The sequence below is a fragment of the Schistocerca nitens genome, chromosome 11 (assembly GCF_023898315.1).
Source record: "Schistocerca nitens isolate TAMUIC-IGC-003100 chromosome 11, iqSchNite1.1, whole genome shotgun sequence".
NCBI lineage: Eukaryota > Metazoa > Arthropoda > Insecta > Orthoptera > Acrididae > Schistocerca > Schistocerca nitens.
This window is the reverse complement of record NC_064624.1, coordinates 196,102,912-196,128,844: the sequence shown is the minus strand read 5'-3', so window position 1 is coordinate 196,128,844 and position 25,933 is coordinate 196,102,912. Positions and strand designations below refer to the sequence as shown.

Sequence of the window (25,933 nt, the reverse complement as noted above, 5' to 3'; positions counted from 1 at the left end):
GAGAAACATTAACACTTGAAAATGTGATTTTCTTGAAAATGGCTAATTACATGTCAAATTTTGATACAACACAATACATTGAATACTCTACTAAACAAGGCTTGACAACAGCCTTAAAAATGTTATGTAAGAATGAATTATTAAATGAAACAAAATATTCTGATTTTTTTATGTTTTTCTATTGATAAGAACCTTTAGTGGAACTCGCATATTACAGATCATGAGGTCAGCAGCTTTAAGATGAAAGGTCAGAAAGTCGACTTACTTATCCTGTTGTCATTCACTAATGTGTAATGGCATGATATTCCAGGGCAACTTGTCGCATAAACCCTTTGACTGAAATTCGGTCAGTCTCTTGCTCAATAAATGGAAAAAATTACTAATGTTTATGTTCTCAAAGTTTGTCTTAGCTTTCTCAGTAATTTTGTTCGTTTCTTTTTTTTTATGTTGCTTGTTGTTGTGGTCTTTAGTCAAAAGACTGGTCTATTCTGTGCAAGCCTCTGCATATCTGCTGCACCCTAATCTATTAGAGGCAGCTTTCTTTATTCATGCCTTGGTCTCCCTCCAGTACCAAATTCGTGATGATTTCTTGATGCCGCGGGTGTGTCTTATTAACCAGTCCCTTCTTTCAGTCAAGCTGTGCCATAAATTTCTTTTTTCCCCACTTTCATTTAGTACTTCTTGATTACTTATTCAACCTACCCATCTAATTTCGATCATTCTTCTGTAGCATGGCATTTCAAAAGCTTCTATTTTCTTCTTGTCTGAATTACTTTATTGTCCATGTTTTACTTGTTTACAAGACTCTGGCAGACAGATAGTTTCAGAAAATATTTCCTAGCACTTTATATTAGATGTGACAAATTCCTCTTTTTCTGAAATGCTTGTTGTGATGTTTCTATATTCTTAAAATTTATTTATTTTATTTTATTTTTTAGTGTATCATTTCTTCTAGCACTTCATTCTTCCTTCTACTGCTGTGACACACTGCATTTCGCTCCTCTGGTAGTTTCTTATTCTTTTCACTGGGATTGCTTTGTTTTCTCTCCTCAGAAAGTCAAAGTAGTCCCATGCTTGGAGAATGAGCTTGGGTGACCAGAGGCAAAAATCTCGGATCACTGTTCATGGTGAGGTCTCAGTGATTGTGGTTTGCCATTGTCTTCCTGTGATCTAATACAAAGTGTAAAGTGTGTATATGTGTCATGTGGATGACTGTGATGAGTGTTAGTGATATGGATGGAAGGAAGGATGAGGGTGAAACTCAGTGCTGGCACACAGCCTATGCCTTTCGCTGCAGCCAGGATTCCATTGAGCTTAACGTCCCCCACCCTATGTGTGGAAACGGTGAATACAGCACATTGGCATGCCCAACTTTCTTAATTTATATGATCTGAAGTGAACCTATGCATTCAATGCAGCAAGGCTGTTAGTTGAATCCTCTCTTATTTCTTCCCAATTTCCTGAATCTGTTTTTACAAAGCTCTTGATAAATTCTGTTTTATCATCTTTAAATCTTAATGTATAATTTTTTCATCTTTTGGGAATCTGATTTTCACCTATTCTGGGCAAAAATTCTTTATTTTGTACCTGAAAGATTATGTTCAGTTTCTATATTATGGATCCCTTTTTAATCTCTTTCTTCCATTGTGTCTGAAATTTGACTCTGTCATTGCCACATGGCCTATCTGAAACACTCCAGTCATGCTATAAATCGATCTGAATTTATTTTTGTTGTAGATAGCTTCTTGAATGCTATTGGCACTCTTCTCATATGATACACTACTGGCCATTAAAATTGCTACACCATGAAGATGACGTGCTACAGATGAGAAATTTAACCGACAGGAAGAAGATGCTGTGATATGCAAATGATTAGCTTTTCAGAGCATTCACACAAGGTTGGCACCAGTGGCGACACCTACAACGTACTGACATGAGGAAAGTTTCCAACCGATTTTTCATACACAAACAGCAGTTGACCGGCGTTGCCTGGTGAAACATTGTTGTGATGCCTCGTGTAAAGAGGAGAAATGCGTACCATCACGTTTCCGACTTTGATAAAGGTTGGATTGTAGCCTGTCGCGATTGCAGTTTATCGTATCGCGACATTGCTGCTCGTGTTGGTCGAGATCCAATGACTTTTAGCAGAATATGGAATCGGTGGGTTCAGGAGAGTAATACGGAATGCCGTGCTGGATCCTAATGGCCTCATATCACTAACAGTCTAGATGACAGGCATCTTATCCACATGGCTGTAATGGGTCGTGCAGCCACGTCTCGATGCCTGAGTCAACAGATGGTCACGTTTGCAAGACAACAACCATCTGCATGAACAGTTCGACGATGTTTGCAGCAGCATGGACTATCAGCTCGGAGACCATGGCTGTGGTTACCCTTGACGCTGCATCACAGGCAGGAGTGCTTTCGATGCTGTACTAAACGACGAACCTGGGTGCACGAATGGCAAAACGTCATTTTTTCGGATGAATCCAGGTTCTGTTTACAGCATCATGATGGTATGATGGTCACTTCCATGTTTGGCAACAATGCGGTGAATGTACATTGGAAGCACGTATTCGTCATCGCCGTACTGGCATATCACCCGGCGTGATGGTTATGACCTGTGGCTCCACCCTTCATTTGATCACTGTGAAACATTTCAGCAGCATAATGCGCGACCGCATGTTGCAGGTCCTGTACGGGCCTTTCTGGATACAGAAAATGTTCAACTGCTGCCCTGGCCAGCACATTCTACAGCTCTCTCACCAATTGAAAATGTCTGGTCAATGGTGGCCGAGCAACTGGCTCGTCACAATATGCCAGTCACTACTCTTGATGAACTGTGGTATTGTGTTGAAGCTGCATGGGCAGCTGTACCTGTACATGCCATCCAAGCTCTGTTTGACTCAATGCCCAGGCATACAAAGGCCATTATTACAGCCAGAGGTTGTTGTTTTGGGTACTGATTTCACAGGATCAATGCACCCAAATTGTGTGAAAATGTAATCGCGTGTCAGTTCTGCTATAATATATTTGTCCAATGAATACCCGTTCATCATCTGCATTTCTTCTTGGTGTAGCAATGTTAATGGCCAGTATTGTAATTTTTGCGTAGATTCATGAGGAGTGTCTTCCCATTTGTTTGTGTGTGGGGGGAGGGGGGGGGGAGAGTGTGTGGGGGGCAGGATAGCCACCACAACAAGGTTACTGAATGTGTGTTCTTCACCAGTGTGAGCATTAAGAAACCCTAATCAAATTTGTACACTTTTCTCTTGCTCCTTGAATAAGCCTTCTTCCAGCTGTTGCCAAAACTATGTTAGTTTCTCTGGGTTCCTCATTAATACTTCTTTATTGGTGCATGTGCATTAATGAATGTGTTCCATTTATTTACATATTGAATTGTGAGCCGGAATAGTCTTTCTGAAGCTGATGAAAAATTTAATACTGAATCTAATGTTCTACATCATCCACACACATACACTGCAAGCCACCATACAGTGTGTGGCAGAGGCTACCTTTTACTGCTAGTAGTGATTTCCTATCCTGCAACACTCACAAATAGAGGGAAAAACAACAGTCGGTATGAGCCATAATTTCTCTTTATCTTCATGGTCCTTAAGCAAAATGAATGTTGGTGGCAGTAGGATCATTTTGCATTCAGCTTCAGATGCTGGTTGTCTGAATTTTCTCAGTGGTGTACTATGAAAAGATCATCATCGTACATTTAGAGATCCCCACTTTAGTTCACAAAGCGCCTCTATAGTATTTATGTGTTGATCAAACCTACTGGTGACAGATGTAGCAATCTGGCTTCTCAATTGCTTCAATGTCTTCCTTTAACCCAACTTGGTGGTGATTCCAGACACTTGAGCAGTACTCAGGAATGGGTTGCACTACTGTTCTATACATGGTCTCCCTCACAGATGAACCTCACTTTTCTAAAATTCTTCCAATAAACCAAAGATAACCATTCACCTTCCATGCTACTATCCTTATGTGCTTGTTCCATTTGATAGTAATTACATTGCACCTTAACATAACTGTGTGAAGCAGCACACTACTAATGCTGTACTCAATCATTGCCAGCTTATTTTTCCTACTCAGCAACATTAACTTACATTTTTCTGTATTTATGGCAAGCTGCCATTCATCACACCAATTAGAAATTCTGTGTAAGTCATCTTGTATCCTCCTCCAATCACTCAATGGTGACAACCACAGCATCATCAGCCAACAGCTGAAAATTAGATATGTCATTGCTCTCAGTTAATTCAGAGTTATTTGGCCAAATGCGACACAGCTGTTGTATGTCAGCCTTTGTAATCTCCTGACCAAGCACAAAGTGACTTTTGGCCCTGAAAGAGACCAGATTTCAGGACAGGGAAGACATTATTCAGAGTTCGACAGAGCAGTTGTGTGCCATATCAAAAGAGGCTTTCTAGTGATAGTTCCAGTGGTGGCAACAGCATAGGGAGAGCTGTATAGAAGCTGAAGGGAACTACTTTGAAGGTAACTAGTGTCAAACAATTGTCTCTCAATAAAGATTGATTTTATAAAGTTAGGTACTTTTTTAACAGCTCTTGTAGTATCGAGCTTTTTTATGTCCATCCTTTTAGCAGGAGGTATCTGGGATGATGGCCGTTCACTATCGTTGCAAAAAATAAAAACACCTACAGCCGTCCTTATGATTTTAATTTATTTAGACACTACCAGTTTCAACGCTTCATTGTGTCATTTTCAGGCTGTCTTTGATGTGGTACAGGTTGATAAAATCCCCATGCATAACCCATCAGTTGCCAGCATTACTGGATATGCAGATAATGTGTCAGCACCGTAACCATCAGCTGCCAATAGTAGTATGCCACTTCACACAGTTATGTTGATTAAATATCTAGGTGCAATGTAATTACTATCAAATGGAAGAAGCACATAAGGATAGTAGCAGGGAAGGTGAATGCTTCTCTTTGGTTTATTGGCAGTTGATGGTTGTAGTGCTGACACATTATCTGCATATCCAGTAATGCTGGCAACTGATGGGTTATGCATGGGGATCTTATCAACCTGTACCGCATCAAAGACAGCTTGAAGATGACTCAATGAAGCGTTGAATTTGGTAGCAACTAAATAAATTAAAATCATAAGGATGGCCATAGGTTATTTCATTTTTTGTCATGCTCGTAGTAGGTGGAAAGATCCAAATGTCCTGTGTGATGTAGTAGAGAACTGACAGTCATGCGTAGGTCAAGTGTAGTGACAGGCACCTCGTGGTCCCAATGTGCACAGATTTTCTATAGCCATTCTAATATTTGTCTGTTAATTATGAATGCAGTGAGTAGGTGTGGCATACTTTTCATAATTTTTATCATAGTTTCTGTTTGAAAATACTGTTGATTTCTTTTTCATTCATTCATTCATTCAAGTTTCTTATATCCTGTCAAGGAGAAGAATGTTCAGACATGTAGAAAGAGTCAAGGTATACATTAATATGAGCCACAGACAACATAGAAACTTAATGTCTGTACCATATTAACAACGAACTGTCACTATACTGCTTAATGTTTTTTCACACTTCTGCCCTGTAAATGTAATGGAGAGCTGCTGTTTGAAAAAGCTGCTGATTATGTGATCTAGTACTCAAATGTTTATTTCGTTACAATGGTGTTCTTCAAAGGAGATATTTTTATAAATAAAAATAAAATAATTTTTTGTGAATATTGAGTCCTGTTTGTAATACTGTATTACTTGTTATGCAGCTTTGTAACAAACACTGCTATTTGCCATGTATCTATCAAATATTTAAATCATTTGTAGGAAGAATGGCTAATTAGGTACTTCTTAAAATTTCTTTTGATCTGGTAAGAGTTCCGAATGTCTTGCCTTATGTTGAACAAGAGCTTGTTGTGAATATTTTACTGCTAGAGTATATAACTCCGTTTTGAACCCTGGACAAGAGTGCAAAGACAAATAAAAATTGTTTTTGGGATTTCTGCTGTCACTGAGTGACTCACAGTTCAGCTGAGAGTGGTTATTTTATTATCAGCAACAATAAACCATTATGGAGTAAAAATTTTGGGAAGGGAGTGTAAGAATTCAAAGATCTGTAAGAAAGGCTTCTATATGTTGTTATGCTCACATCTACTGATCAAACACTTCAGCTACTTAAGTTGAAGTGCCCCAGAAGATAATTCTGTAAGGCAACACAAAGTGAAAATTAGACTGTTTTCTTTAAGTCAGTAAGATGGGAGATGTTTCTTAGGGTATAATGTGCTGAATGGAGCATCTTGATTAGCTTTTGTGTGTGTTGACTTCATTTTAAAATGTTATACAGATGGACCACAAAGAATTTTACACACTGTTTCATTTAGAGTATGACCAGTAACACCGATTGTGATGCTAAAATGTCACTGTTGCTTGTCTGAAACTGTGTAATCTGAGTCTTTGTGAAATGAAGAGTTAAACTGTTAGCTGTGAAGCTCTTGTAGGCATGTTCAGCTGCCATCTGTGGTGTGCATGCCACAGTCAAGTTTTGACCCTTATTTAGAATGCTTGTGTCATCCACAAACATTACAGGTTTGGAATTGTTTCTTAAGATCATTGGAGCATCATTTATGTAGGTAGTGCTCCACATGTTACATTGCCCCATTTTGAGGCTGTTTTCATGACCAAGAGCCAGTCAGTTGCTGAGATCCTGTGCCTCATGTAATAGAGATAAAATTCTATATCTGCAACGGGAAGCCATTATGCCATAAGTAGAATTTTGTGATGCACACAATCAAAGCCTTTGGCAAGGTCACAGATTATCCCAATAAAATAATTTTTCTTGTTTAGCTATGCTTCCACTTCATTTGTGAACCCTTGTATTGATTTATTTACAAAAGCCAGTTAACAAGTTTTGCACAGTCAAATAAGTCGGTATTATATCAAATGCCATTTCCTCAAATATGTTTGAAAGGATTGCAATGAGTGATATTGGTCTGTAACGAGAGGTTGTTTGCTTAGCTCCAGTTTTGCAGATGTGTTTTACTGCAATATATGTAAGTCTGTCAGGAAATATGCCATGAGTCATTGATTGATTACAAATATGAAGTTAGTACAAGATTTAAATATCCTTCCAGAAACACTATGTGAGACTGTGGAATTACTGTTTTCAGTGGCATGTTATTACCTGAATTAGTATTTCTTCAACTTCGAATCTAGTTTTTTGTAAAGTCAGTATTATAATTCATAGTGAATTGAGCGTGTCTGCTAGTTTTTTGAGTTTGGCAACTTTTATCAATGTTTGTAACATTCCAAGCCAATGTTTCATTTAGATCTGAATTTTGTGATTGGCGTTACAAAACACTCCAAGTTAATTTTGCAGATTGGTTTGGGCTCACTAAAATCCGTGACTTGTGAAGAGTGACAAACCTTGCAGTGACCTACAGTTCTATAATGAGAGAAAAGAACGTTTTCACACAAGGCATAGCAGGTGAAATATGTTCCTTGCTGTTGAAATGAAGTTTGAATTTGTTCTTATATTGTAATCTATTTCAGTAGCTGCCACGGTATTTACAGAAAGTTTTCATGTTATTTGTGAGCATTACAGATATTAAATTATGTAACAATTAAGTGTTATTGGTATTTGTAGAAATTTATTTATCTAGTTTTCCAATACTTGTATCAGTAATAGTTTCTTGATATATTTCAGATGGTATCCTCAATGGGATGTGCCTACGATAATATAAGGTAAGTTCCTATGGTTCATTGCAGAATTATTAGGAGCAGTATAAATTTTTGTTTATTCCAAGTGAACGTGCTTGAAGTATATAATATGCTTTTATAATTATTTAGTATTATCAATAGATAAATTATAAATTATTACAATGCAGTAAGTAAAATAAGGGAAAGGCAACCAATCACCTCTCTCTCTCTCTCTCTCTCTCTCTCTCTCTCTCTCTCTCCTGTAGCCATTGCAACACTAATTATTGATAGTTCATTATTTAAAGCAGTTGCTTGAGCTCTTGGTGGTGCAGGGGGTGGGGGTGGTAGTTGTGGAAGGATGCAAAGAGGGGGTAGCAGGAAAGAGGCAGGTTTTTGGCCAAATGAGTTCATGGCCACACAACAAAATGAAAGAAGTACAGATAGTACAACAAGAGATATAGGAAGGGGTAGGGGGACTGGGGGTGGAAAAGAGAGAGAGAGAGAGAGAGAGAGAGAGAGAGAGAGAGAGAGAGTGGTGGGAGAATGTAGTTAGCAGTGGGGGTGGACGGGGAAGAGTGGTAGGGAAAAAGAAGTGGTGTGGACAGATGGAGAAGGGGGACTGGAAGAATACATAAAATATGGAGTAAAGTCACAGTTACTTCAGTTTGATGAATGTAGTGTTGAACAGATCTTTGAATGCTGTGCCAGAGTAGTGTATGAGAAAACACAAGCCAAGCATGTAGTACTTACAGTTTATAGGCCAGCAGCAAGAACTATCTTAACTTTGATAAATAAGCTGGACACCATTTTAATAAGTTTGTACAGAGTGTAGTGGGGAATCACTGTTCTTGTAAACTTCAGTGTTGAATTTCTGTTGTATTGTCTGGACTGAGGACTCTTGGAGTTTTTGATGTCCCACTTTGGATGATCTGTCTCAGTAAAATTCCCAACAAAGGTTGAAGAACATAATGCAACAGCCATTGACCATTTATTTGTAGACCAAAGAACTGTTAGTTATTTGGATGTGAAAGCCATAGTCAGCTTATCTCAGCATGATTGTCAAATATTGATATAAAATATACTGATCAGATATGTATAGCTCACAGTAGTAGTATTGTATTACAGAATTGTAAACAATGACTCATTCACAGTGTGTAGAGAGAAATGATGGGAAGAACACTTGGAATAGATCAACCTTATACATTATGGATATTTAAGAATCTGGGACTGTTCATTCAACATAAATGACGTAAACTGGAATCAGTCACTTTTTTGAAACACTTATTGATTCCATAAACTAGTTTTCGAAGTTTTACAGACTTGTCTTCAGATGTTGCATATGTAAGTTACACGACGATTTCATAGTTTGATGATGGATACTGTTTTGGTAATTACAATGGGAACTGCTAAGGGGATGTTATTTACAAAGGTGCCTATACTGTCACAGGTATTGTAAGAGGTCCATGATCCCTTACTCAGAAATACGCAGATTTTATGTCACACAGGTTGATGGTAGCAAGAATAGATAGTCAAGCACCATGAACACTGAGTGAAGTGTTCATGTCAACTATGCTGGCCACACATTGGATTACAGTGAGGATTTGTGAGTTAACCATTGTTACAGCTTGTTACAGAGTACTGACCTGTGATGAGAGCAACTCTAATCAGAAGTGTAAGATGAAAGTAGTGTCTGTCTCAAATTGCCTAACCACAACATACCAGTCAAAGACTGTGAAATGAAATGTATTGACACTGATTACTGAAAAAAAAATCTTCATTGCATTTAACATAGCTGCACCTGGATTAGAAATGACTCTTGAAGCCTCTAAATCTGCTAAGCACTTATCTATTAGGTTACAATCACATGAAAATAAATCACGGACTATTGTGCTTCTTATCTATTACATGATAGATGGATGTAGAAATAAATTCACTCACTGTTACTCTGTGTCCTTATATTTTTGTTTGTAATATTACTGTGTAGATCAAACAAAGCTGGATATCTAAAACCCTTAAGTTCCCTAAATCAGTACTATAAGAGAAAAAAATATTAAATCTGGATGTACAGTGACTTAAGTTATTGCTTATGAGTCATACCAATACCACCTCTAATTGCCTAAGAAAGTTAAAAAACATTTTCAGTTGTGGGCCATTACAGTGTCAGAATGACTGTCTTGTAAGTGTCACAAGTATGTTAGTGAATTGTATCTTTCAGTGTAGATTTTGGCTTGTATGCTAGCTATGTCACTTCTTGAGATTATGCTTGAGTTCGGTAATTAGTGTTCTGTTTATAAATTTCCCCTTAATGGTAATAAATGTTGATTCAGCTTTATCTGTATTGTCAATACTTCCAATACTGAAAGAAGCATCTGATAACTTATAAATGATGTTACTTGAGTGGCTAATTCGAGAGAATAGTAACTGTGTAGTGTAGTGTAATGTAATGTAATGTAGTGTCAGAGAAACTATCAACGAATGCTAACCTGAAATATCCTTTGCATATTATGAACAGGCTGTGTCGTGTGTCCTGTTTACAATTGTACCGCTGACCTTGTGTGTGTGTGTGTGTGTGTGTGCAGCCCATTACACATGCACAGTAGCTGCAGCACCATGGGATATTGATTTCTACTGTCGCCTGGTGCGCTACAAATTTGGCAATTTTCAGTTATTTTTTAATATTTGCAGTGCCTTGTAGTGGCTAAAATTGTGACTGTGCATTTATTTTGTTTTCTTCTTCACGCGTAAAAAATTTGAGGGTAGGTTTTGACATGTTTTGTTGGACCATTCCTATGTCAGAAATATCTTAAGCTTTCATGTTTGGCATAACTTGATACAAATTTGAACATTCTGTTTCTAACAAATTGACATAGAGAACTAACTTGCAGCACCATACTTTAAAGAAACGGAAGGAGTCCGGAGTTAAAGTAGCTGCTGAAAAATAAGCAAAGTGAGTCAGAAATGAATTTTTGAGATTTCTCTGGCCATTTTCCTTTTAAAAGGGTTTAACCTAACTGAGAATATATTTTCTTAGACGTTTACTTGGATGAGTTGCAGCTTACAGCCCTGGATTTGGTGGATGCCTAAGTGATATTATTGTGTGTCCTATTATCAATATTTAATGCATTTCTCCTCTTTCTTCAGGTTGATTGAAAATACTAGTGGGAGCTGTGGCATTTCGTTTGAAGAATCTGTTAATCAAGGAGAAGTCATTGATGAGCTGGGGATAGGTGCAGAGGGGTCGCCACACGTCTCCATGTGTGGTAGTCTAACGCAAGGATTACTGTCTCAAGAGGATGACTCATTCAGCACAAGATACAATTGTAGTTTGGAGGTAAAAGAAGTTCATGAATTTAGCTGTAGTTTCTGTCTACAGCGATTTCCGTCAAAATACTCCCTCGTAATGCATGTATTTATCCACATAGATGGTGTGCAGCCACCTAAACATGTTTGTAAGTCATGTGGTGAGGTATTTCCCAGTAATGACAGCTTGAACAAACATTTGAAAATGAGCGAAGGTGATAAAGTTTTACCTGCTGATAATGATAGGACATTTGACAGCTGTGATGACCATGAAAACATTATCTTCTTGGAAGGTGACAGAAAACTTTCTATCATGGTGCAGACGGAGAAGCAATCTTCATCCAAGGAATGTTGGAAAAGTTCAAAGAAATCCTTCAATGACACACATCACACTCAGACTGTGACATGTGTTGCAGAGAAACCGGACTGACATGATCATTCCGCAACTTCATCTACAACAGGTAATGTCAATGCCAACAGTGGTTTAATTACTCCAGAGAAAACACACAAATGTGATGGTTGTGAAAAGTGTTATACTCAGTTGGGCAAGCTAAGGAACCACACGTTAATAAACACTGGGTTGAAACCCGAAAAATGTGGTCTCAAGAGGCAATCTCTGATACACACTACAGAGAGACCATATAAATGTGATGCTTGTAGCAAATCTTTTACGCGGTTAGAACATCTCAAGAGGCACTTACTAATACACATTGGTGAGAGATCCCACAAATGTGACATTTGTGGTATGTCTTTTACTAAGTTGGATTACCTCAAGAGCCACACATTGAAACATACTGGAAAGAGACCGTACAAATGTGATACTTGCGGAAAATCTTTTATTCGCTTGGAACATCTCAAGGGCCATGCATTAATACACAGTGGAAAAAAAGATCACAAATGTGATACTTGTGGCAAATACTTTAAGCAGTATAGTAGTCTGAAGAGGCACTTACTAATACACACTGGAAAGAGACCCCATAAATGTGATACTTGTGGTACAGCCTTTACTCGGTTGAGTCATCTCAAGAGGCATATGTTGATACACAATGGATAGAGATGCCACAGATGTGAAACTTGGGGGCATATGTTTTCCCCAGTTGGATAATTTCAAGAGCCACAGATCAAACACACTGGGATGAGACCCCACAAATGTGATATCCGTTGCAAATATTATATTCTTTTGGGACATTTTGAAAGGCATGCATTAATAAAGGCAGTTATGATGTAATATTTGTGGCACATCCTTCCCTCAGGCTAGTAACTTCAAGACTGGAGTAAGAGCAAAGAAATGTGAAGGTAATGGCATTTGTTGTGCTGCTTATGTAATTATTAGTGTGTGGAATTGTGCATTGTTTATTTAATAATATATTACAAAATATCTGAGGATGGCAAATATATACCAACAGAATGAAATATGTTTTTAACATGTGTAACGCTAAAAATTTATATTATGCTTGGCGCTTATACCAGTACTCTAGTGTGGTTTAGTGAAACACTTTTTGTGTATATGATTCAGAGCTCATGGACATAAGCGAGCTTTTATTGTAATGACTTCCTAATATTTAAATATGATTTTTACTGTGCTAACTTTCTGTGAATAAACATGTTTTTGCAAAAGTGGTGTGTTGTATTTTGTTTGAAAGTAGTTATTGTTATTATGTTGTGTTATCAAATGTCTGGTTTGACGTTTCATCATTCTGACAAAAGCTTAAGCCTATGGGCTTTATCTGATCGCATGTTTCAATTTTGAAATACTCTTAAGATCATGGCTTTATGGTGATAAGACAACATTTTATTCTTCTGGGTCTTAAAACATGACATTGTGCTGCCATCTGTAGTACCACATTGGCTTTTAAATATTTAAGCAATGTTGAAATATTTGATAGAAAATCACTGAATGGAAAAGTGTTTTGGACTCTTATACATGTATAATAAAGTCATTGTGAAATATCTATCATACATTGAAACGTGTCACACAATAAAACAAAATTGTTTTTAGTACTTTTTAGGTCCACCTCTGGGCTTGCTACAAGCCCTAATCTTGTCTGGAATAGACTGAATCAGCTCCCTGCACGCTTAGAATCATGCCACAGCATACGGACTGCCAGTCTCAAATCATTATAAGTTCTTGGGTTGTTTTGGAAGATGGTGGCCCATGGCATTCCACATGTTTTCAACTGAATTGATGCCATGGCTATGTGGTGCCCATGGAAGCAGCTTAGTGTGTTTATTCTGAAACCATTCTTTTGTCATTGCAGGTATGTGACATGACACATTGCCTTACTGAAAAAAATGAAGCTTTCATCTAGCCAGCACGAAGAAGGTGGCATTGTAACCTCCAAACCTTCACAATATCTGAGAGTGAGAGTGTTAATTGCAGCATTTACCACCATGAAGTGAAGTGTCCTGGCTCTGTAATGTTATACACCTCCAGGTCATGACAGCTTCACCATTCTGTTGTACATCATGAGCAACACAAGGCCAAAGCAATATCTCTGTCATTGTTCTCAAACCAGACACCAATTTAAACAGAAGTCTTTCCTACAATTCTACAGTCCATCCTAACCTTTCTAAAACTCTAAACCATATATTCTTGTGAACATCATTGAGTAAAATGTTGTGAGATGCATAGAAGGATTTTATAAGAGCATTATTTAACCCATTACTAACAGTGCAACCTGTGATTTAATGCCATTGCAAGATGATTGTGTTTCTGCCAGTACTTCAGTAGCAAGATTTTAGGGAAAACCAAAAGCCAACAAATAAATGGATCATTTTAAGATCATCATCAGTTATCTGCTATATTAGCAGGTCCTTTGCCTCTCCATTTTCTGCAATCCATTGCTTCCTTCTTAAGGCTGCTGTATGTTGTACCATCCATCATGTCATCCAGTATCTGGAATCTCTTCCTTCCTCGCTTCCATTTCCCTTCTACATAACCTTCTAAAACTGTTTTTATCAGTCCGTCATTCTTTCTTAATATGTGCCCAATCCAATTTCTTTTTCTTCTCTTTATTACATCTAGTAACTGTCTTTTCTCTCCCACTCTTCTCAGTACCTCTTCATTTTTTACTCTGTCCATCCAATTTATTCTTTCCATCCTCCGCCATGCCCAGATCTCAAAAGCCTCCAGCCTTTCTCTGTCTTCTCTCCTCATAGTCCATGTTTCAGCACCATATAGAAGAACACTCCATACCAAACATTTTATAAGTCTCTTTCTGAGTTTTCTGTCCCAACTGCTGCAGAAAATTCTCCTTTTCTTATAAAACGCCGCTTTTGCCATTGCTATCCGTGTTTTAATTTCTGTGGTGCACTTCCAGTCGGTGTCCATCCTGCTTCCAAGATACTTAAAATTTTGCACCTGTTCTAGTATTTCTCCATTCAGCATAATTTTTATTTCCTTATTTCCTCCTAGTGCCAATACTTTTGTTTTATTTGTGTTAATTTTCATTCCATACTTTTTTACGTTAGTTGCAATGGTATCCACCAAATCCTGTAATTCTTCTTCCCCTGTGGCTAAAAGGACCATGTCATCAGCAAACCTCAAACAATCTACTCTTCTTCCTCCAATTTCTACTCCTTTGTCATCTAATGAGCATTTGTCAATCATATTTTCCAAGTAGAGGTTGAAAAGAGTAGGTGATAGCATCCTTGTCTTACTCCTTTTCCTAGTCTGATCCAGTTTGTACTCTCTCCTCTCACTTTAACTGAAACTTTTTGATTAAGATATGAGTTTTATAAGTCTTCTGGTTTTCCAGTCCACTCTCTTTTCCCTCATTATAGTCACCAGCTTGTCCCAAACCGCATTGTCAAATGCCTTTTCTAGATCGATGAAGCACATATATAGGTCTCTTCCTTTTTCAATAAACCTTTCTCCCAAGATTCGTAGGAGACCTATTGCATCTCTGGTGCCCGTATTCCATCTAAAGCCAAACTGCTCCTCGCCAAGATTCTCCTCCATTACTTTTTCAAGTCTTTTATTAATTATTCTTAACATCACTTTGGCTGCATGTGAAATGAGGCTGATTGTCCTGTGCTTGCTGCTTCTTGGTTCCTTGTTTTTTTCAGTAATGGAATCATTGCTGTTGGCAGAAAGTCCTCAGGCCATTCACTACTGTCATATATGTTATTACATAACCTCAATATTTCTCGTTTGCTATTTGTGTCATATAGCTCTTTTAGATATTCTTCCCATGTAGCACTTGCTGCTCTGTTTTGTTCCCATACCATAGTCTTTACTCTGTTGTATAGTAAGTTGTATCTTCCCTTCCTGTCCAGTTCTTCAGTTTCATCACATTCCTCTTTTAGCCATTTTTTCCTAACCTGCTCTGTTTCTCTTTGCAGTTCATTATTTAACCTTCGGTATATCTTTCTTGCATCTTCAATGTTCTTGTTTTTCAATTTTCATCTCTCCTCCATCTTGGAAATCATTTCTTGTGTGGCCCATGTTTTTTTTTATCTTTTCCCTTTTATGTATCCTATATTTTGCTGCCCTGCTTTAATGATTCCTTCTTTCAGCATATTCCAGTACTCGATGGCATTATCAGGTGGTTCTTTGTCTCGTAATGTGTTAAGAAACTCCCGAGACAGCATTTCTGTAATTTGTTCTTTGTTGGATCTTATCTTCTCTAAATCCCACTTCTTCACCATGGTCACCTCCTTCAGTTTTTTCATTCTTATTTCTATTTCTGCCATAAGTTAGTTGTGGTCACTATTAATATCTGCATCTGGTAATGTGTGCACCTTCTTGATTTAATTCCTGTCTCTTTCTTCTACCAGTATAAAATCGATTTGGTTTCTGTATTTATCCCCTGGTGATTTCCAAGTGTAGAGCCTCCTCTTGTGGTTCTTGAACCAGGTGTTTGCCGCTATCAGCTGCATTTCCCTGCAGAAGTCAATTAACCATGCACCTCTGTCATTTCTCTTTCCAAGACCATGACTGCCTACTATGTTTCCCTCTTTCCCTTCTCCCACAATGGCGTTCCAGACTCCCATTACTATTTTGCTGCATTTTTTTATTTTCGTCCATTATTCTCTCTATTACACTGTATGTTTCCTCTACAATTTGGTCATCATGTTCTGAAGTTGGCATATACACCTGGACAATCAGTAAATCTTTTTGTGCTCCTTGCAGCCAATAACCCAGTCATTTGCATAGTCTACATATTCCACACATTTAGCCAATTCCTTTGTCATAATCATTCTTACTCCATTAATTCCTTTTACTTCTCCTCCTGAGGAGTACAATACATATTAATCTGACTGCAACTCTCCATGTCCATTCCACCTTACCTCAGCAACTCCTATAAGGTCCATATGATTCTTTTCCATCTCTCTTTTAAGGTTTTCTAGTTTTACTGCTTGTAGCAGAATTCTAACATTCCAGGTACCAATTCTCATTTTGATTTTTTTGCCTCCTTTCAAGTTGTCCCCCAATGGAGATCCGAATGGGGGACTATTTTACCTCTAGACATTGATTTAACATGAGAGGAAGCCATTTTTGTGCATAAAATGGAGACTGCATTATGCAGGGAAGATAATCTGCAGTGGTATTCCGTTGCCTTCCGCAGTTCTGGAGGCTGCCCCTAACATGGGATACAGACGCCTTTTGCATCTGCCCACTTCGAGTCAGACACTGCATCAGAAGTATAGGTTGGAAAATGAAAGACCCCTAGCCCTCAAAACCTAACAGCATCAGGGTCAGAAAAGAAAAAGAGCCAGTTGAGGGTGGCCAGATAGGAAAGATAAAAGTGAGGAGCCTGGCATAAGTAAGTGGAAGTAATGCCAAGACTCAGCTCGGGGCCCCGTGGTCGCCAGCCACGTATCACTAGGTGTGACTCCCTTATTTTAAGAACAAAAACCCCCAAAACATTGGATGAAACTAATTGAAATTTTTTTGTACTGTACACTAATAAATATCTGATAGTGTTCTTTTTTTGTACCAAACCTGAGTTCTATGGTGTCCTTTCTGAGATAAATCATGCTTCCCCTTAAAAATCAGGTGATAACATCATTCATGAAGAACTATGAGAGTTAAATGGTTTAGAAGTTATAAATGTTTAAGCTAAAGAATGTTTTGCTAGCACTGAATACACTAAATATTATACAAAAGTAAATTAGTCATAAGTTTACAGGCAACTTTTAGTCAAGTGATATTAGGTGGTGGTCTTAATTTTTTTCTAACACTGTACATAGAAGATAATTCATGGAATTTTTCTTATTGTAATTTTGTTACATTATTTGCACAATTATTTATTGACATTTTTTCTTGAGTTCCTGCTGGGACTATACTGTTGGTGGATGGGCTACTTTTATAATAAAGAATGAATAGGTTATTTTCTTAGTGGTGACTTAGTTAAACAATAAACTTAACTGTTATTTCTCGAGTAACAGAAAATCTTCCACAGCAGTGATATGTTAAGAAGTTATCTATTGCAAAATATGATTCATTGTTGAAGTACTTTCCCCTATGAATCTTCAATTTTGAGTCATAAATCTTCCATCCTAAAATGAACACATTTTTCAAAAACTGTCTTGAGCAGCTATTTCGACAGCCCACACACAATGGGAATACTTAATATCTTGTAGCTGCAAACAGGCCTTAAGTTTACAACATTTAGTTCCAGTACAACGGAAATAGAAGAATTATGGGAAATGTTTAAATGTATTGTAAATCATACTCTAGTGAAGTATGTGCCAAATAAATGGCTTAAGGACTGAAAAGTCCTACCATGTTTTAATAACAAAATTCGAAAAGTGGTGAGGAAGCAAAGGCTGTTGCAACTCTCAGTTCAAAATAGAATTGAAATGACGAGAAGCAAAGGTTAATACAATTTCCTGAGTCTGTAAAAAGACTGATGTGCAAAGCTTATGATGACTACCACCATCATAAATTACCAGTAGATCTTGCAATAACCCGACAATATTCTGGATGGAGGGAGGGGAGTGCATGTGATGGTTGCGTGTCTCAGTCGAGCTGTGGCCCAGGTACATACATAAATCATTAATGTTGAGAAAGAATTCTTTAAAAATAGCACAAAGAAGTTTTTGAGCAGACGAGATAGTCGAGAATACTTGGAAGCTATTTTGTTGATATAATTGTGAGGAATTGTATAATTATTTTTTTCAGCATGAACTTCATGAAAGAAGCTGATCTATATGGCTAAGAGGTGTGTTGTTTGACTGACAGACTAATTAGGCACAGTATTGCTGCAAGTGAAGTAAACAGTGTTTAAATGTAATGATCTTTTTTGTTACTGAACAGTTGTCACATATTGTTCCCTTGAGTTAGAAGTTACAGAGCACAGAATGGATGTATGCACACAGTTTTATACGACAATCACCTATATATCTGCTTCAATGAACTCCTCTTGTGCATGGGTGAACACTTACAAACAGAATATAATAATAAGTATGGTGTACAATATTTTGATCACTTCCTATAATGCAAGTGTTAGGTTTCACTTAAGTATGCACATTATTACCAGTATTTTTTTCCTCTTGAAGAGTGTGTGGCTTTGTCTAAAAGAATAATTACTGGAGAATAAATATACAACATTTTGTCTGAATAACTGCACAGTGAAAAACTTATTACTGAGATAAGAGTAAAGAAGACTGAATGTGAAATATTTCAGCACACTGCTGTACCCACCCCTGCCCCCCTTTAACAGAAGTAAATTAAAATGTAAGCAGTCTCACAAGCACCAATGTAAAAGTATGTGTGGGTGGTAGGCACCACCCCACTTGTCCTGATTGTCTGCTGAAAGAATATTGGGTTATTCTGTGTCTTTATAGGGTGTCTGTACTGCCTCCAGACTTTGGTCCACCAAATCAGCACTCATGCAGCACATTTATGTAGGTAAAACACCTGGACATATAACTGGATATCTGAGAAATGAAAATATAAAAGAAATCATTAATTTCTAGGGCTGTGTGTTAGAACTGACACCCAAAACTATACATCCTGTACCATTAAAAAAAAAAAAAAAAAAAAAAAGGCCCACGGTACATTGGTGAAAGGATACTTTTAGGGACTTACATTAAGAGGGCAAAGAAATTACGTCAGTTCACTATTATACGAAATCAGAAATACAAAACACGTGTATACAACAAATTATTCTAGAAATGAGCTGCTAAGGATGTACAATACCTGAAAAGTTTATGCAGTTGTGTGAGAGGAATCTTTGGTGAAAATAATACAAATTAATAAGCTATGTTGGTACTGAGTGGTAAACATAATAAATAAGGTTTCTTGTAACTGTTGAATTACAGTAATCAAAATTAATTTTGGGCACAAAAACAGAATTTCAATGATAATATTAATGTGTTTAGCTTGAACAGGATGTTTGGAGATGTACAAAAATTACAGTATTGTTAAAAATTGGAGTGAAACGTGTGTGTGTGTCAAAATTTCTGAGCATTACAGCATCCAATATATAAACATTAAATAATTGAATCCCATTAAAACTGAAGTAATTCTTCCTTCAGTTCATAACAAACAGTAGCAGAACTGCAAAAAATTGAGTCTTGTTTTAGCCAATATTTCAAAGGCCATTACAATGAAACAAATACTCAAAATGAAATTAGACCCAAACCAAAATATAGTTTTTAAGTAGAAGATAAACTTAATTATACATGTAAATAAACACGAAACACATGTAAATGTATTTATCATATATTGTGAGTATTGTATCTGCCTTGTCACATTCATGTAAATACGATTATTCGACCAATAACAGTATAAAGCAATCAGTATGAACTACTATTGTAATAATGCCAGAAATGATGATTAGTTGTTTGCCAAGCAAAGTAAATAAAGAAAAATAAACCATCACTTTTTCCCTATTACAGTATCAGCAGAAAGCTAGTTAATCACTTTTGTTTTACTAAAGTTGCATGAAGAATGCAAATAGTTCAGACACAAAGGATTTGACTGAACATTGAATGTAAATTTTAAGCTCCAAGAACACTTTAAATGAAGTGGCACCTTAAAGTGCCAAATCAAAGTACAAACGTCTAAATTACACTTGTCAAGACATGTAACCTCAGATGAGGTAAACTTATGTACCAACTTGAAACATTAATGAAACGTAGATCATTTAGAAATATTTGTTATTTAAAATTATAAATAACTTAGCTACAAGAACAGATGTGGACTGTTAGATGATATTTAAAGGAATACATCAGAAATAGCCACCGATGGATGGATGGAGAGGGTTTTAAGGGCGCACAACGGTAAGGTCTTCAGCGACCACTAAGTAACAGATTGAGACGGGTGTCAAGAAAAGACTCGGAACAATAAGATTAAACAGAACGTAAGACAGGAAACAAGCTTGGAAAACTATGTGCCTACCCCCACTGAAGCATCGGACGAAGCATGCCGCCAGCAGTAAAACATGGACAATTCAGGAAGAAAGTGGTAAAGGGAGCTAAAGCAATATAGCAGATGGTAGTGGCTGGCTGACCGCAAGAAGGGGAGGAGCCAGTCACTGTGCAATACACTAAAACCTCCAGCCTAAAAGTTTAGGCCAGAGTCCAGACACATCACAAAACTTTAAAACCCTAGACACACACATCTCATCATTAGCTAAAACACAGGGCAGATCCCCATCAACTTGTGCTTCTACCCTTGCATCACGGTATAAGATGCAGTCTGTTAAAATGTCCCGGACAGAGATGTGCACACCACAAGCATCACAAATCGGGGGATCCTCCCGCCATAATAGAAAGCTATGTGTGAGAGGACAGTGCCCAATCCAAAGTAGGGTGAGGGTCACTTCTTTCCGCCTGAGCACCCAGCAGGAGGTACTCCACGGCCGAGTTGTTGACTTCACCAACCGCAGTTTATTGGCCGTCACTGCCAGCCATTCTTCCTCCCACAACTCCATGCACTTCTTGTGGAGTGCAGAAATGACAGACTGCAAGGGAATAGGACACTGGACCATATCCTGCTCTCTGCAGGCCTCCTTGGCAGCCCGATCGGCCTGTTCATTGCCCCATATTCCTACATGACCAGGCACCCAGCAGGACACCTCCTTACCCCGCCGTTGGAGCAAGTACAGCTGGTCATATATCAGTTGGACCATCTCCTCAGTTGGGTACAGATTCTGCAATGATTGTAAGACACTAAGAGAATTGGAGCAGAGGAGAAGTCAATTGCCCCAAACATGATTCATCCGCCGTGCCAGAGGAAGCTGAGCAACGGTATGGTATCCAGGTGTGTATGGTGTGGACAAAGTTTTATACACCTGGCGCACCGTAAGTAGCCACCGCCGCATATGAAGTGGCGGTTCACCAGCCTCTGCATGGAGACTTGGTATGGGTCTAATTATTCTCAAAAATTTTAGAAAAAGTAATGTACAGGCAGCTGCTCAACCATCTGACCACAAATAACATATTATCAAGAACACAGTTTGGATTTCTGAAGGGTTCTGATATCGAGAAGGCTATTTACACCTATAGTGAAAATGTACTCAATTCATTAAATAACAAATTACAAGAAGCAGGTATTTTCTGTGATTTGTCAAAGGCATTTGATTGTGTGAACCACAACATCCTTTTAAGTAAATTAGAATTCTACGGCGTCACGGGCAGTGCTGCAAAATGGTTCAAGTCATACCTCGCTAACAGGAAACAAAGGGTGTCAGTGCAAGGGACTAGTGAATTAAGTCATCAGTCATCATCAGAATGGGAAGAAATTACATGTGGTGTCCCACAAGGATCCATCTTAGGGCCATTGCTTTTTCTTGTGTACATTAATGATCTCTCATCAGTTACACTGCCAGAAGCAGAGTTCGTTTTGTTTGCAGGTGACGCAAGTATTGCAATAAATAGTATGTCAAGTGTAGTTCTAGAAAGATCTGCTAATGATTTTTCATGGATATTAATAAATGGTTTAAAGCCAACTCACTGACATTAAACTTCGAAAAAACTCACTATATGCAATTCAGAACCTGTAAGAGGTTTCCACCCAGCATATGCATAAAATACGAAGAAGAGCAGATAGAATAGGTTGACAGTCTTAAATTCCTGGGATTACAACTTCATAATAAATTCAGTTGGGAAGAGCACACCACAGAACTGCAGAAACGCCTTAACAAATCTGTATTTACAATTCGAGTGTTAGCAGACATAGGCGACATAAAAATGAAAAAGCTTGCATACTTTGCCTACTTTCATTCCATAATGTCATATGGTATAATATTTTGGGGTAACTCTTCAAGTCAAACAAAAGTTTTCAGAGTCCAAAAGCGTGTAATACGTATTATTTGTGGAGTAAATTCACGGATGTCCTGTAGAAACCTCTTCAAAGAACTGGGTATACTAATTACTGCCTCTCAGTATATTTACTCCTTAATGAAATTTGTCCTAAATAATATATCTCTTTTTTCCAACAAACAACTCAGTTCATACATACAACACCAGGAACAAAAATGATCTGCGCAAGGACTTCAAAGCGCTTTCTTTAGTTCAAAAAGGGGTCCACTACTTAGGAACACCCTTCTTACAGTAGTGTTACAGTAATAGCGTACAAAAATTTGAAATACAGGGTGTCTCTAAAGTCACTATCCATTACCATGAATACGGTAATTTGTTTTTCTTTTCTCTGCAGATACTGGTACCTTTGTGCAAGATGTTTTGCACACAAGACCGGTTTGCCATTGTTTGTGCACAGGCACATGGATTGTCATATGAAGATGCCAGTGCAAAATTTACCAGTAAATTCCACCAACGAGCCCCACCAAGGGCACACATTCATGTGCCTGTGAACAAATTTTAGTGTACTAGCAGTGTATGTGTGATGAGGCACATCATCGATGACCACATGTATTGGCAGAAATTGGGCAGCAGTGAGTGATAGGAGTCTGAAGGCACAAACTCGACACTTCAGTAGGGAAATGAGTGTTTCTTGCAGCACAGTGTGGAAAATCCTATGTTTCACTCTATGAAAACATCCTTATCACATTCAGGTTCTGCACCACCTTGAGGGTAAGGATTCTGCCTGTCATTGGGCAATGTGTTATGGCCTCCCGGAATCTGTAGAGAACGAGAATTTAAAGGACAACATTTTATTCTCTGATGAAGCTACATTCCATGTTTGTGGGAAAGTGCAAAAACAACAGTCGAATATTGGCATGAGATATCAGAGTGGGAATGTGATACACCAAAGGTCAATTTTTGCTTGTGTATGAGAAAAGCAAAACTGTATGGCCCATTTTTCTTTGCCAAAAGGTCAATAAACGGTAACAGCTACCTCAAGATGTTAGAACTGTTCCTTGAACTGCAGCTTCAAGGCGATGGCATACAGGATACAGAAGCATTTCAGCAAGATGGTGTGCCTTCACATGTTGCACACATTGTCCATTATTACCTGAACAGAACCTTTCCAGAGAGGTGGGCAGGCAGAGGGTCACCTCAGCTATGCACTTCCCATTCACTGGACCTTACTCCTTTAGACTTTCTTGCATGAGGGTACATCAAGTCCAAAGTGTAAACTAGCAGAGTGAATGGTCTGCCTGATCTACAGAATCATATTAGGGAAGCAGCAGACCACATTACGGTTGAAAAGGTCTACATTTTGTTCCACTACAGAAAGTTGGAGTATGTGCTTTTACCTAGATGGCAGTCATGTAGAAGGGCAGCAGATATATGTAAAACTTCTCAATAAAATTGATTTTTCAATCACTGTCTGCCTCCATTGAAAGGGTTAGTGACTTTAGAGACACTCTGTATAATATATCAGAAAAGGTTATAATTTGAAAACAAAAACATACACCAAATTTAAAAGAAAAATGTCACAGAAGAAGCTGAGTAGCACCGTGGTGAAGTGGATATTATACTGGACTGTTGTGTCAAAGGTTGTGAGTTCAAAACTCACCTGGACTGTACAATTTTAATTTATATATTTGATTCGAGTACATTATAGAAATATCTACAAATGGCAGGAATCATTGTACTGGAATGTTCTGTAGCTGTATATATACTGTATGTGTTCTGGCTGGAGGCAGTTCACTCCGCACTCTTTTGTGTGCAGGTGCTGAACAAACCTTCATTAAGTGAAGTTAGTATTCGTCATTCATTTACTTACACCTTCCTTTACGTGACATTATTCTGGTGGAGGCGCCGGGTAGTGGAACTTTTGATACTGCACATTATCGATGACACAGTGGCTCCCATCATGCCATGACAGAGCCGCCGTTTACGTGACGAGAAACCTGAGTTCGATCTATATTCAATAGATCGCAGTCTATCAGAGGCAGAAGAAGAAGACTTCACGATTAAAGAAATTGTGTGCCACCACATGAGATATCCTTCTGGGTTCTCTGGTGACGATGGCCAAGATCAAAACAAGTGGATGAAGGTGTATGAGTGTATAGCAAAATGTAACAAATGGGATGACACCGTATGTTTGGCTACCATATTTTTCTACTTTGAGGACACTGCCAAGCAATGGTTGAGAACAACGAGGAGAAGTTCACAAGCTGGCAAGTATTCCAGGCAGAACTGCACATGTATTTCGGCGACACACGACGACAGAAGAGCAAGGCTGAAGATAAATTAAAGTGCAGGGCACAGCGCCCAGGAGAAATGACAGCATCCTACATTCAAGACGTCTTGGAGCTGTGTAAAATAGTAATGAAGGAGGAAGATAAGGTTGCACATCTCATGAAGGGTGTTGCTGTGGACATGTATCAAGACCAACTCCTGAAGGAGGTTTCGACAACAGACGACTTCATAAAATGGTGCCAGTATATTGAGACAATGTATCAGAAAAGAATTACATGCAAGAAGTTTGAACGGCTTCCAAACGACGTATTGATGTCTGTGATGGAGGAAGAAACTGATTTCACAAGTGTTCATCAGATAGTGAGAGAGGAAGTTCAGAAGGCACTTAAATTGCACAGCGGGCAAAAAACCAAGATGCTTCAAGAGGTCATAAGGGAGGAAGTAGAAGAGACATTGAACCCAATCTCTCGTCCTTCATTTCCTTTTAAAACGGTGAAAAAAGTCGAGACCCAGGCGAAGTTACGTTCCTACAATGCCACATGAGGAACCTGTTTGGACACCACGGAAGACTGATGTCTGGAGGACCCAGGATAACCAACCAGTATGTTTCCACTGAGGACAACTGGGATGGCATGTGGTGTGCTATTGTTGAGAAAGGCGGCGGATACTTGATGATGCCAGAAGACATCAGACTGATCTTAGCCTATGCCAACTCCCGGATGACAAAGATAAACAACAAGATGTGGGTGCAGGACAACATAGGTCACCATCGCCACAAGTGAGCCACTGGCAAGGACACTCCCCAACACGCCGATGAAGGTCTCCATAGCCGTTTAGAAGCTCCAGCCGATCACCTAGCCACTGCAACCTGGAAAACTGAAGGGTGCGACCTTCCTTAGAGGTGAGGCCGCTGAAGAGAAAAATACCCCGCCGTCGATCACTACAAAAATGATAGGAAACTACGTAGATATCCTCATGGATGGCCAACCAGCCCAAGCTCGTTTTGGAGTCTGGAGCATCATATTCTGCCGGCCGTGGTGGCCAAGCAGTTCTAGGCGCTTCAGTCTAGAACCGCGTGACTGCCATGGTCGCAGGTTCGAATCCTGCCTCGGGCATGGACATTTGTGATGTCCTTAGATGGTTAGGTTTAAGTAGTTCTAAGTTCTAGGGGACTGATGACCTCAGGTGTTAAGTCCCATAGTGTTCGGAGCCATTTGAACCATTTTTTATCTTCATATTCAGTCATTTCGGAGAAGTACCGTTGCCAGTTGCAGAAAACTGTATACATCGACAACAAAACATATGTGCTGAAGGTGGCTAATGGGAAATATGTAAAAAATAAAATAAAATAAAATAAAATAAAATGGTTCAAATGGCTCTGAGCCCTATGGGACTAACATCTGAGGTCATCAGTCCGCTAGAACTTAGAACTACTTAAACCTAACTA

The 25,933-nt window shown here is 38.4% G+C and overlaps 2 protein-coding genes across 7 annotated transcripts in view; one reads left to right on the top strand and one right to left on the bottom strand.

The window, feature by feature from the left end:
- The window catches only part of LOC126212879 (zinc finger protein 555-like), a 70,256-nt gene extending 56,653 nt beyond the window's left edge, over positions 1 to 13,603 (top strand). For 2 of the 3 annotated variants that reach the window (XM_049940379.1, XM_049940378.1), the window contains exons 5-6: positions 7,688 to 7,725; positions 10,822 to 12,597. In XM_049940379.1, coding sequence (XP_049796336.1) covers positions 7,688 to 7,725; positions 10,822 to 11,410 — 627 coding nt within the window. In that variant the 3' untranslated portion in view covers positions 11,411 to 12,597. Of the gene's footprint in view, positions 1 to 7,687; positions 7,726 to 10,821; positions 12,598 to 13,238 lie in introns of those variants that run through there. The other variant, XM_049940380.1, reaches the window with a different exon arrangement.
- The window catches only part of LOC126212877 (uncharacterized), a 262,978-nt gene that overhangs the window by 9,804 nt on the left and 227,241 nt on the right, over positions 1 to 25,933 (bottom strand). The gene's annotated exons all lie outside the window — the stretch shown is intronic.